The 13962-nt window shown below is 46.4% G+C and overlaps 2 protein-coding genes and 2 pseudogenes across 3 annotated transcripts in view; 3 read left to right on the forward strand and 1 right to left on the reverse strand.

Annotated features, from left to right (window-relative positions):
- Positions 1-12888, reverse strand: part of LOC108536629 (zinc finger protein 252-like) — a 45033-nt gene extending 32145 nt beyond the window's left edge. Inside the window, 5 exon segments of the mRNA XM_017883599.1 lie at positions 3403-3516; positions 9562-9728; positions 10045-10187; positions 12183-12337; positions 12802-12888. Of these exon segments, the coding sequence (XP_017739088.1) occupies positions 3403-3516; positions 9562-9685 (238 nt within the window). The 5' untranslated portion in view covers positions 9686-9728; positions 10045-10187; positions 12183-12337; positions 12802-12888.
- LOC108536631 (transmembrane emp24 domain-containing protein 10-like) lies at positions 3559-4782 on the forward strand (annotated as a pseudogene).
- LOC108536632 (putative uncharacterized protein ZNF252P-AS1) lies at positions 12857-13527 on the forward strand (annotated as a pseudogene).
- The window catches only part of CUNH8orf33 (chromosome unknown C8orf33 homolog), a 3171-nt gene continuing 2711 nt past the window's right edge, over positions 13503-13962 (forward strand). The window contains exon 1 of one of the 2 annotated variants that reach the window (XM_017883600.1): positions 13503-13745. In XM_017883600.1, coding sequence (XP_017739089.1) covers positions 13523-13745 — 223 coding nt within the window. In that variant the 5' untranslated portion in view covers positions 13503-13522. The remainder of the gene's footprint in view (positions 13746-13962) is intronic. The other variant, XM_017883601.1, reaches the window with a different exon arrangement.

Genomic DNA, 13962 nt, shown 5'->3' on the forward strand with positions numbered 1-13962 from the left:
TATATATATATATATATAGTATAGGAAAAAAGAAATAGATGAGACAAGTAGAAAACAAATAGCAAAATGGCAGACTTACTCTCAACTTTATCAAATAAATGTTACATTTACATGGACAAAGCACTCTGCGAGGAGTACCCAAATCCACCTTCATGTTCGATAATTTACTAGGACTCACAGAACTCAGAAAAGCTCTTATGCTCACAATTACACAGTTTATTAGGCCAAAAGGATACAATTAAAAATCAGCAAAGGAAAATGCCACACAGGGTCCAGGAGAGACCAAGTGTGAACTTCCAGATATCCTCTTCCAGTAGGGTCACCTGGACAGACCTTAATTCTTCCGGCCACGTGTGACTACATATGCAAAGTGTTGATGACCAGGGAAACTCACCTGAGCTTTAGTGTTCAGGATTTTTATTAATGGTTAGTACATGGACTTGGGGCACTCAGGTACCTTGACAGTTCCCCTCAGGGGATAATCTGATACACTGTGGTCCAGGGACCCAGGCAAACAGAAATAAGCATTTGCTTTAAATCACATAGTTAGCATAAACTAGCATAGCCCAAGGCCCCAGGTATACTCAAATACTCTTACCAGGCAGAATATTCCAACAGCTTAGAGGTTACCTCCAAGAAGCTAGTCAAGGGGTTAGTCTTAAAGACCTTTGGAATATGCAGGATTTGGGCAGTGCAGGCCTCTGAGTTAACCCTTTACTGCACACTCTAAAAAAAATGACTGTCGGACTGAATAAAATAATTCAACTTATATGAAGTTTATAAAACATTTCATACATAAGGACTCAGAAACATGAGGGTAGAATAAAGCCATATTGAGACACAAAAGGGCTCAACCTATTTGAGGATGTACTTCAGCAAAACAAGGAATAAATAAATAAATAGACATGGAATTCAACAGATGGTGACTCCAATGTAAGAGAGTAAGAATGGAAAGTGCCAGGAAGATAGCTATTCAGCAGCCCTGGAAAGTAACGAATCCTGGCCTTAATGCTGGACCAGTGACTGCACCTGGGGGACAAGGGAGAGAACAGTAATCATTCTTGACAACTCACAACAACTTAGGGAGGTACAAGATGAGTGGAAGGCAATGTTCACAGCAGCTTTATGTATGCTGACCAAAAAACGAAAACAACTCAAATGTTTGTTAACAGAGTATGAACAAATTGTAGTATATTCAAACAAAACAATATTACTCAGAAATAAAAAGAATTATTGATATACAACATAAACACATCTCAGAATAATTATGTTGAATAAAAGAAGCCAGACGAAAAAGAATACATGCTCAATGATTTCATTTTCACATAAAACTCTAGAAAATATAATTTATAGTGACAGAAAGGAGATCAGTAATTACTTCAGGATATAAGTGGGAAGGAGTGAGAAAGGTGGGAAGGAGTGAAAGACGATGAAGGAGGAGAAAATTTTTGGAGGTGATGGATATATCTGCCCTAGATTGTAGCAATGATTTCACATGTGTATACATATGTCAAAAGATATAAAATCATATACTTTAAATATTTGTTAACATATTATATGTTAATTACACCTCAATAAAGCTGGTTCCTTAGGGAAAATAAGAGTATGGGGCTGAGATCAATCTGCCAGGGACCCAACCCTATTCTGTCCCTGGCCGGCTGTGTGATCTGGGGCTACCATTTAATCTCTCTGTGCCTCAGTTTCCTGGGCACCGATTGTGCAGAGATATTGGCAAATTCCATAAATTCACTGTGACAGCACAGTGCCAGGCCTGCATCAAGCACAAATGACCAACGTTAGCTGTGTGGCAGCATGGAGCCCCAGGACTCTGTTCTGCTTACTGTTTACATGCCCAGGTCCCCCACTACACAGGAAGAAATGCTTTCTAGCTCATCTTTTTCCTTAAGACCCAGAATCAGCCTAGGATGCTCTGAGTGAATAACAGCAGGAATGAGAGACTTGGAAGAGAACGTCTCTCTAAGTGGTGTCTCCAAGCAGCCAAAACAGAGCTGGCCAGCAAACCCTGTGGGCAGTGTGAAATATATATTTGGTCTTCACCCCCATGACCTGGCATACAACTCCTAAAATCCTTATAATCTCCAAAGTGCTTTCTTTTCATAGGCTTATGTTGACTGACAGCTTTAGGATGAAGCTGATCACTGGAAAGGCCAAGGCATGATTACAAGGTCAGGATTCTTAGCCCCAAAGACCCAAACTCAGAGAGGGGAAAGGAGCTAAAGGTTAAGTTGATCACCAGTGGCCAATGGTTTAATCAATCATATCTACATAATAAAGTCTCTATAAAAACCTAAGAGGACAGGGTTCAGAGAGCTGCTGGATAGCTAAGTGGATAGGATCCTAGAGGGTGATGTGCCCAGGGAGGGCATGAAAACTCCACACCCCTTCCCCCATACCACAGCCTACATATTTCTTCACCTTTATCCTTTATAATAAATTGGTAAATCTTTTTCTTTTTTTCTTTTCTGAGACAGGGTCTCACTCTGCCACCCAGGCTGGAGTGCAGTGGCATGATCTCAGCTCACTGCAACCTCTTCCTCCTGGGTTCAAGTGATTCTCATGCCTCATCCTTCCAAGTAACTGGGACTATGGATGCACATCACCATGCCCAGCTAATTTTATATTTTTTGTGGAGATGGGGTTTCACCATATTGGTCAGACTGGTCTTGAACTCCTGACCTCAAGTGATCTGCCCACCTCGGCCTCCCAAACTGCTGGGACTACAGGCGTGAGCCACCACGCCTGGCCTAAACTGGCAAATCTAAGTGTTTCCCTGAGTTCTGTGAGCTGCTCCAGCAAATTAATAGAACCCAGAGTGAGGGTCATGGGAACTCCAACTTGAATCCTGTTGGTCTGAAGTTTGGAAATGTCGAACTTACAAGTAGTGTCTTGAGGGGACAGTCTCAGAGACTGAGCCCTCAGTCTGTGGGGTGTCAGGCTATCTCCAAGAAGAAAGCACCAAAACGGAACTGAATTAGAGCTGTTTGGAGCATGGGAAAAGCCCTCCATGCATTTGGTCATGAACTCTTTGTTGATTGTTGCTGTGGTGTCAGAGCAGAGGAAAAATGTGATTAGCATTTTTCCCAAACAGCCTAAGGAGTGGATGACATGGAAGTGAAGGGACTGGGAGCCAGCTGCCAGGGAAAGACACTTGAGCTCTTTTTTGTGGCTGAAAGAGCATTTTCTAGGGTAAATAAAACACAAACCTACTTATGGACAGATAACAGGGGCAAATAACAGCAAGAAAAGAGGACAAGATAGAAAAAGGAGGAGGAAAGCAAAGGCCTGAGGGTAACAAGAGATTTGTCTGAAGCTTGCAGAGACGGGATTCGTGAGTGAAGCTGCAGCACCTATCACAGAAGCAGAGAGTGGGAGCAGACTCACCTTCTCTCTTGTGCCTCCAGCTCCAGCTCCCCTGAGTTCTCAAGATGTGTGGGGTCCATGGTTCATCCCCCTGCTCCAGCCTGGAGATCACATCAGGTTTGGAAGCTTGAAGTCCTATTCCAGAGAAAGGAAGTAAGAGCTGAAAATTCACCCAGGTAAAGGATAGGATGGACCTGTGGTCTGAGTCTGTGTGATGGTTGTGTGCTTCCCTGCCACCTGGTCTCTAATCATGAAGAAAGACACAGACCTCTGCCTAAGCTGAAGAAAGGTCAAAACTAGCTTTTCAGGGGGACAGGGGGCATAGATAGGATAGCATTGTGGCCTGAATACATCATGGTAGAGGACTCACAGTAGGAGGTGTTGATGCCCAGCAGAAGGGTTAAAGGGGGAATGAGTCTCCAACACCATGTCTGGTTTGTCTGGCCCACCAGCCTGGCATGGCCCTTGTCCATTGGCATTGCTGCTTTTGTTCCTGCTCAGCCCCAGCTCGGTCCTTGCCATCTCCTTCCATCTGCCCAGTAATTCTCGCAAGTGCCTCCATGAGGAGATCCACAAGGACCTGCCAGTGACTGGCACATACAAGATCTCCAACCAGTCTGGGGGCACTGGCGGCCTGCGCAGCCACCTCAAGATTACAGATTCTGTTGGCCATATTTTCTTTTTTTTTTTTTTTTTTTTTGAGACGGAGTTTCGCTCTGTCGCCCAGGCTGGAGTGGTGCAGTGGCCAGATCTCAGCTCACTGCAAGCTCCGCCTCCCGGGTTCACGCCATTCTCCTGCCTCAGCCTCCGGAGTAGCTGGGACTACAGGCGCCCGCCACCTCGCCTGGCTAGTTTTTTGTACTTTTAGTAGAGACGGGGTTTCACCATGTTAGCCAGGATGGTCTCGATCTCCTGACCTCGTGATCCGCCCGTCTCGGCCTCCCAAAGTGCTGGGATTACAGGCTTGAGCCACCGTGCCCGGCCCTGTTGGCCATATTTTCTACTCCAAAGAGGAGGCAACCAAGGGGGAAATTTTCCTTTACCACTAAAGATTATGACATTTGAAGTGTGTTTTGAGAGCAAGGGAACAGGGCAGATACCTGACCAACTTGTGATCCTAGACATGAAGCATGGAGTGGAGGCAAAAAATTATGGAGATTGCAAAAGTTGAGAAGCTCAAACCATGAGAGGTGAAGCTGCAACACCTAGAAGACCTTTCAGAATCTACTGTTAATGATTTTGCCTACATGAAGAAGAGAGGAGATGTGTGATACCAATGAGTCAACAAACACTTGGGTCCTATACTTCAGCATCTTTTCAATGTTCTGCCTCACTGGACTAGCCACCTGGCAGGTCTTCCACCTGCAATGCTTCTTCAAGGCCAAGAAGTTGATCAAGTAATGAATGAGGCATATTCTCCTCCCACCTTGTACCTCAGCCAGCAGAACATCGCTGGGACATCCCTGGCCTAAGGCATCCTATCAGCAGCACCATCAAGGTGGGTTGGAGCTTTCTTGCCAGAACTGATCTCTTTTGGTGTGGGAGGACATGGGGTACCACCTACATCCAACAAGTCAATGAGGGACTTCTTTTTAATTTGGTAGAATGTTGACTGGTTTTTGCAACAACAGGTCTATTATTAGAGTCACCTATGACAGAAAGATAGGAGTTACCTAGATAATGTCAAAGTCAGCATTTGTCCTGGGTTCCCTTGTGTGATCTGTTTGAACCATGTTTTCTTTTCTTCTCCCACTTGCTCAGCAGTTTGTGCTTCCATTCTAGTTCTTTTACCAAGATTTTTGTGTGACCATATTGACTACATTTGGATTGCCCTCTTTCAATTTCCTTGTGAAAACACTCTTAACTTTCTCTTTACCCTTAGCTGAAATGTTTACGTAGCTTCTGGTGATATCTTTTCATGATTTTATGTCTCTTAAAATGGTGATGGATGTGACACTTCATAAAAGTGAGCTTTGAACTGTAGATAACTCTTAAAGAAAATGTTGGCCGGGCGCGGTGGCTCAAGCCTATAATCCCAGTACTTTGGGAGGCCGAGACGGGTGGATCACGAGGTCAGGAGATCAAGACCACCCTGGCTAACATGGTGAAACCCCGTCTCTACTAAAAAATACAAAAAACTAGCCGGGCGTGGTGGCGGGCGCCTGTAGTCCCAGCTACTCGGGAGGCTGAGGCAGGAGAATGGCGTAAACCCGGAAGGCGGAGCTTGCAGTGAGCTGAGATCCGGCCACTGCCCTCCAGCCTGGGCAACAGAGCAAGACCCCGTCTCAAAAAAAAAAAAAGAAAAAAAAGAAAAGAAAAAAAAAAAGAAAATGTCGTTTTAGACAATTAAGATATTCGTGCTTAACTGCTTGAACATTTTTCATGTATGTGTATATAATTCTATGCAGTATTATCACATGTGTAGATTCATGTGACCACCATAACAGACAGAACAGTTCTGTCACATGGATCCCTTCCACTGCCCTTTTACAGCCACAGCCACATCTCTTTCTTATCCCCTCACCAAAACCTGCGGCTGCCACTGTTCTGTCCTCCAACTCTGTAATTTTGTCATTTCAAGAATGTTGTATGGATGGAATTATATAGAATGTAATCTTCTGAGGTTGACTTTTTTTCATTCAGCATAATTCCCTTGAAATTCATCCAAGTTGTTGTATGCATCAATAGTTTCTTCCTTTTCTTCTTTTAAAAATGTTTTATATATTTAGGGGGTATAAGTGCAGATTTCTTACATGCATATATTGCATCGTGGTGAAGTCTGGGCATTTCCTTTTGATTGCTGAGTAGTATGCCATGGTATGGATGTACCACAGTTTGCTTAACTATCCACCTACTAAAGGACATAAGAGTTGTTTTCATTTTTTTGCTCTTACTAATAAAGCTACTGTGAACATTCATGTACAGGTTTTTATGTGAACATATATTTTCATTTTCTGGGATAAATGCTCAAAAAGGCAATTGCTGGGTTGTGTGGTAAACACGTACATTTTTGTAAGAAACTACCCTACTCTTTTTCCAGAGTGGCTGTACCTTTTACATACAGCCACTCTATACAATTCATACAGCAATGTATGACTGATCCAGTTTCTTCACATCCTCACCAGTGTTTGGTATTACTACTATTTTTTATCTTAACTATTCACATAGCTGCGTGTAATGACACCACATGTGGTTTTGATTTGCATTTTCCAGTGGCTAATGATGTTATCTTTTCATATGCTAATTTGCCATCTATATATCCTCTTCATTGAAATTTCTGTTCATATCTTTTGTCTATTTTCTATTTAGGTCATTTGTTCTTTTTACTATTGAGTTTTGAGAGTTTTTATACATCCCAGATAAAACTCCTCTGTTAGATATGTGGTTGCTTGAATTTTAACATAACTTCTACCAAGGAAAATAAGTAAAATTTCCAACTCTTCTTGCATGGCCAGTCACTTAATTCCTGTCCTTCAGTGTTCCATCTAGAGAATTAAGAGATATGATGTATTAAATAGATATCTAGGAGGACCATTAATATAGTAAATACTTAAAAATCCAAAACAAATGAAAGCAAAGCCAATAATCACTGTAGGAGTATGAGATGCCTAAGGGCCAAACTAATGTAAACAAGAGAAAACGTGAATATAAATGACCACGTTTATAAACAGTTATGAAAAATGTTGTCACTTGAAATCTTTCCCACATCTCCCAAGAAAGTAGGTAGGAGTTTATCCTTTCTGTAATCTCTTTTTAACCCTGCTGACTATTACAGGGCTTGTTTAATCACAGTGGCAAGAATTACATGGATCTTACAGTAAAGAAGCAGAATACTGGAATTGTTAGAGAATCCTAATGTGTTGACCTGGATAAAGTACAAAGGTGGAAGAGGGAATGAGTTATGTTGTTAAAATCTCAGGCTATTCTGTTTATGTTCCTGCTACTATGAACCCAAATCAGTTCTTTTTTTTTTTCCTTTTGACTTCTTGTATCTTCCTCTGGGGTGGCATAAAAGTAGTTCCGTTGTTAACTTGTACAACATTGCCATCTGCTGTTAAGAACTGGCAGGTACTGCTTTTGAGAACCTGGCTGCAGGTCCTTATCATAGGCAGCAGACGTTGAAAAAATCTATCTGTAGTATTACATATACTAAGTTACAGAGGATGCATCCAAGTAGAGAAAATAATATGTGGGTTAAGATCCATCCTTAAGGGCGGGCGCGGTGGCTCAAGTCTGTAATCCCAGCACTTTGGGAGGCTGAGGCGGGAGGATGATGAAGTCAGGAGATCGAGACCATCCTGGCTAACACGGTGAAACCCCGTCTCTACTAAAAATACAAAAAACTAGCTGGGTGAGGTGGCGGGTACCTGTAGTCCCAGCTACTCGGGAGGCTGAGGTAGGAGAATGGTGTAAACCCGGGAGGTGGAGCTTGCAGTGAGCTGAGATCCGGCCACTGCACTCCAGCCTGGGCAACAGAGCGAGACTCCGTCTCAAAAAAAAAAAAAAAAAAAAACCACCCTAAAACTTTTTTTCTTTTTCTTGAGACAGTCTTGCTGTGATGCCCAGGCTGAAGTGCAACGGCGCTATCTCAGCTCACTGCAACCTTCACCTCCTGGGTTCGGATGGTTCTTCCACCTCGGCCTCCCAACTGGCTGGCAGTGCAGGCGCACACCACCACGCCTGGCTGGTTTTTGTATTTTTGGTAGAGATGAAGTTTCACCATGTTGGCCGGGCCAATCTTGAATTCCTGACCTCAAGTGATCTGCTGGCCTCAGCCCCCCAAAGTGCTGGGATGACATGTGTGAGCCATCATGCCCAGCCTCCATCTGTAAACTTTTTAATGTGAAATTCTATCATGTACCATTAGCCTAACAAGATTTTCTTTCCTATTTCTGACTGGTGCCTTTCCCCTTTTTAGGAGCAATGAAAGCTACTGTTATGTTCTTCTGATGTGCCAAAATGTCAAGAAGATAGGAGAAGAGAATATTTTATTTTGTTGATGCTTTTGTTCCCAAGTGTGACCCTAAATTTAAGTTTTGTAGGAATTGACATTCTTTCATGTCCCTTCCCTTTACTCATGCCAGAACTATCAACTGGGACATTTTGTGCTTTTGGTTTAAAAGTTAATTGATATTATATCTTGGTTTTATCCAAAAAGTAAAAGTATTTGCCTTTGACAAAAGACTGATACAAGAGGAAATAAGCTTTAAAAACAAGGGTGTTATGTGCTTTCCTCCATTTTTAAGCATATTATCCAAAATGGTCTGTACAACATAAATGAGAATGATGCAGTTTAAGTAAATCTTGTTATACCATTGTCGTGGACCCCTGTCATAAAGCCATTTTTCAGTTCGTTTGGGAAAGAGGCATATGGGATTTATACAGATTCACTTGTAAATGTTGGATTGGGGATTTTGTGTAAATTTTCTCAAATAAAGGCTAGCAGAAACCAAAAAAAAAAAAAAGGGCTAAAGGGAAGAGCACATTCCAGTGAAAGGAAAGCAGGGCCCTGAAACTAAACAGATCCAAATCCCAGATCTGCCACCAATAGGCTGTGTAAACTTATGAAAAGTGACAGTATTTGTTAGCCTCAGGTTCATTTACAAACTGTGTATCCTACCACCGATCTTCAAGTGCAGAAAGATTAATTCAGGGGATAGGAATGTACTAACTGTGCAATGAATAATATTCTCCTTCTATACATCAGGAAGGGTTGGCCAGGCATGCTGGCTTATGCCTGTAATTCCAGAACTTTGGGAGGCCAAGGTGGGAGGATTCCTTGAGGCTAGGAGTTTGAGACCAACCTGGGCAACATACAGGCTCTGTCTCTAAAAAAATAAAATAAGACAGGCATGGTGGCCCTTGTCTGTAGTCCCAGGCACTTGGGAGGCTGAGGTGGGAGAATCTCTTCAACCAAAGATGTCAAGGTTACAGTGAGCTATGGTCTTGCCACTGCATTCCAGGATGGGCAACAGAGTGAGACACTGCCTATTAAAAAAAAATCAAGGAGGGTCCCAGTACCACCTGTTCCCATCTCTGTGCAAACTAGACCTGCATGGTACCAGGGTCAAAATGTCTGGTCTTTGGGCCCAGAGTATGAGGAGCCTCTGAGCCCCAAGCTTGAGCCTCAAGGTTAAGGAGCAGGAAGCCCAGGAGCTGAGCCCCAGGGAGGGAACTTACCTAGTGAGACTAGGTTCCCATAGGTCTCCAGCATCACATCCCTGTAGAGGCCCCTCTGAGCAGGGATCAGACAGTTCCACTCCTCCTGGGAGAGGGGTACAGCCACATCCTCAAAGGAAACCATGATGTGGAATGACAAGATCTTGATGCAGCCCTCAGGTCAGGACCTGGAGGGAGAAGACACTAGGCTCAGGACTGGTAAAATCCCTCTGGGAACATGTACCTGTCTTCCCCACTAATGTCAACTCTTTAAGGCAGACACTATATTGGCTCATCTTGTTGTGCCCCAACCCTGACCTCTACTGCACCTGGTCCAGGGACAGGAAAACAGTGAGAAGTACATTTCAGGGACTTGAACTCAGGAACAGAGGACATCGGAGGAGACAGGGAGCTGTCCACCCTCTGGGACCAGCCCCTCATAGACAGACTCCTGCCAAGAAAAGGCTGAGGTCATATGGAAGAGTCTCCATGAGGACCACTCACCTGGAGCCCACCAAGGAGCTGCATGACAGCCATCACTAGGTCTCTGAGCTTGTCCTGAGGTGTGGGCAGAGCCGCAGGGAGAAGAGGGTGATGGAGCCTGACCAACCTTCTGCTCCCCACAGGTGCTCTGAGAGGGCCCAGACCTTTTGTGGTAGCAGAGACCCATTTATGAGCTGCCTGAGCACCCCAGGAAAGCTGGATGAACGAAAAGTAGCCAGTGGTCTCTGAGATCATATCCCCTCCCCACTTTCCTGCTATACTTCTCCATGTCTCAAGAGAGGCCTTCCTGAGGCCCCTGGGATGACAGCATCCTGAGGCCACCATGTGAAAGCCAGGACCCTCGCGGTGCACTTGGCCAGAAGAGAGAATGGACTGCATTTCCCAGGCCCATCTATGAGGTCCTGGGCAGAGGGCAAACAGCTGAGAATAGCGGACCAGGCTCTTGTGCTAAGGCAGTGAACGAGCAAATGGAGAAGTTGACACGTATGTGTGACACACAAAGAATGAATGCCGCAGCATGAGGGCAGCGGCTGGTGGTGGAGATATTTTACACAGGATGGCCAGGGAAGACACCTCCGATAAAGTGACAACAAATCGGAGATCTGGATGGAGCGAGGGTAGGCACCATGTGGATATCAGGGAGGTACATCCCAGGCAGGAGGAGGGCACAAGTGCAAAGGTTCTGAGATGCAAGCACACCTGTGTTCAAGGACAGGCAAGGAAGCCAGAGGGGCTGAACAGAGTAGGGGAGGGTGAAATAGGTGGGTACCCTCTGGGGAGGGTACTTTGTAGGCCTTAGGGCTATGCGTTTTATTCTGAATGGATGGGAAGTGCCTGGAATGTCTGGGAAGAGTGATATGACCTCAAATGTGGTCTCTACAGCTGCTGCTTTGAGGGTGCTTTGAATAGACTATGGGGTGGGGGTAAGGAAAAAACCGAAACCAGTCAGAAGGTTCTAGCAACAATCCAGCTAGAGATGAATGTCTTGGACTAGACTGGTGGTGGCAGAAGTGACAAAAAGCAGTCAGATTATGGATACATTTCAAAGGTACAATCAATAGGATTTGCAGATGAATTTCATGTAGGCCGAGACACCAAGAGTTTTGGCCTGAGCAACTGAAATGATGAAATTTCCATATACTCAAAAGAGTAAGACTGCAGAAGGATTAAATGTAAAAGTTGTCTTGTATACAGTAATGTTTAAGATACCTATTAGATTTACAAATGGAAAATTAGGGCATTTGGATATACAAGTTGAAAATTCAAGAGTGAGGTTGGGCTGGTTGGGTATATACTGAAAACTGTCAGTACACAGACGACATCTAAAACCACAAATCTGGTTTTATTTTAGCAGTGACATGTGTCACTCCCACAAAAGCCTTCCCAACTGGCCTCGGCATACACAGCAAGTCACCTCTCCACAGCCCTCTGCACATAAACAAATTCCTTCGTTTAGTTCAGGAGGAAATGCGCCCTTTTCCCTCGGCTCTAGGTGACCGCAAGGCCCAGTTCTCATCACCGAGATGCTAAGGGAAGTTTGCCAAGAGGCATCTGAAAGGAAGTAAGGGGAATGGAGTGACCACAAAGGAAAGTCAAGAGACACATTCTAGAGCCCTGGCACTTCACAACAAACTCTGGGACAAACCCTGCCTCATCGTCATCATTTAAGCCTCTCTTGGACAGATTTTCTGACTGGCCGATGAACACAAGCTCACTGATGTCTTCACAGTCTCCAGCTGAGGCACACCTTGGTCAGAGGGAATCTTCCAGTCGTCAGACAGGGCTTGCCTTTGACTGGCCCCTGCTGCTTATGCCGTTTGTGAATCACAAGCGGTGCCTCTTAATGCACTCTGCCTTCACTCCTAAACTCATGCGGGAGGCATGTAACGCCGCTGTTAGGCGCATGGGCTCTAGACTCGAATAGGACTGAGTTCTAACCTTGGATCCACCACTTACTAATGCGGAGGTCTCAGGTAAGTGACTTGAGTTTTCCCACAGACCATAAAATGAGATCGACACTACTCCTTAAGTGACTAGATTGAGTTAAATGAGAATATGTATAAAATGCTCAGCACAGTATTAGCAAACCGCAAACAATACTAAGTTTCAATTGTCTTAATCAGTAAGTCAGCATTTACCGAGTGCCTACTAAACGAATGAGCGTTCAGCTTGTTCCAGCGCATGTGTGAGATATCATCTCCTGCCTGTTCCTTTCCTTCCCCACAGCAGACGCTCCTTCACACCACAGCTCTACCCTTTCAATCCATTCCTGCTAAATACACTTTTCTGTCTTCTGAAAAGAAAAAAAAAAAGGCACAATTCAGCTCATCCCCTTACATTGCCCAAACTCCCTTCCCCTGCGAGGCCTTTTTATCCATCTGGCTTCCCTGCTTCAATGTTGCTCGGGAGCATGGAGGACAGCCACGCCCCGCCGCCTCCGCCTCACATCACCCTCGTCCTGCCCGTCCCTCCGTCAACACAAAGCGGGCGCTCAACAACCCGCAGCCGCCCTCGGCGCGTCCTCTACGGGTCACTGAGGCAACGAGCTGTGTCCTTTGGCCCCTCAGAACCCCGGCAGCGTCCCTGCCCGCCCCAGCGCCGCTCCGACACCTCCGCACCAGGCGCCCTAGCTCGGGACTCACTCAGCTCGACCACCGGAAAGTAAGGAGGGCCAACGCTAACTCCCGTGCCGCGGCGAGTCAAACCCCCTAGACCGGAAATGCCTAATCTGAACTTCCGCCCTGCCCCTCAGCTCACCAACCAATTGAATTCCAGGTTTCGTGGGTCCGCTCTAGGCGGCTGATAGTACTCAATGCTCCGGCAGTCCTGTTCCTTCTTGGTTAAGTCCATACAAGCCCTTGGCGGAATCTGCAGGTGAGAGGGCGCAGGCGCAGAGGTGCCGCCGGCGGCGTGCGGCTGCGAAGGAAGGAAGGGACCCCAACACCGTGTGTTCCTGCCGACGCTCCTCAGCCTGGGGTTATTCTGCGGCCTCTGGACCCGGCCCTTCCTGATCTAGGACGTCTGGCTGCGCACTGTCCCCCTCTCTCGGGCGCCTTTTCCCCACCTCCAAGTAGTGATCAAGCTCAGAATCCAGCTCGCGTCCACTGTGCACCTTGCAACCTGTAAGTCTTTTGACCTCACCGCCCCCTCGAGAAGGCTGCTGCCATCGCTTAAATGCGGAAGCCGAGGTGCAGAGAGGTTTCAGACCTGTTCCGGTGGAGCTGGAATTGGAGAACCAAACGCTGGATGCTGAGACGCGCGTGCGGAACTGGCGGCGGGCGGGGGTGAAGCGGAGTGAGGGGAGAGGGCAGGTGCGACCTGGGCAGGTGAGGAGCACCTCCACATCCCTCCACCCCATGTGCCCCACTCGTTGCACAGGAGCAGAGAGATCCGCAGAACACACATCTACGATTATGCCACTCTTCAGATTTACATCTTACAGCAACTTCCCACTGCGCTAGAACGGAAGTAAACATCCATGACGGGGGCCCTCCCAACTCACAGACCTTACCCGAGCTCCCACGTCCCGCGTCGCCGGCCTCTCAACCGACCGTGCCCTGACCCTCTGGGAGCGAGCGCCGCGGGCTGCGCCGGGTCCCAGGCCTGCGCCTCTTCCCCATTTCCCAGGGTCTTTGCTGACCACCCTCCTGCGCCACAGCTGCTCACGTTCTGTTTACATGCTTTTCCCTCCCCACCAAAAGGTGAGCCTTGAGAAGACACACCCTTGTGTAGAGCTTTGAACTTTTATCCGGAAAGGTGCCAGGCACATAGTCGGTGCCCGCGAGCACTCGCTCACAAGGTTCCTTCGGAGACCCCCCTGCAGCCTCTTCCCGAATCCCCCAGGCACCCCCCGACCCGGGCCTGGCCTCGCCCCGCCCTACCCCCGCCCTGTCTCAGCTTCGCCTCGCCCCAGCTTCA

Source organism: Rhinopithecus bieti, unplaced genomic scaffold, assembly GCF_001698545.2.
Source record: "Rhinopithecus bieti isolate Rb0 unplaced genomic scaffold, ASM169854v2 scaffold_13617, whole genome shotgun sequence".
Taxonomy (NCBI): Eukaryota; Metazoa; Chordata; class Mammalia; order Primates; family Cercopithecidae; genus Rhinopithecus; species Rhinopithecus bieti.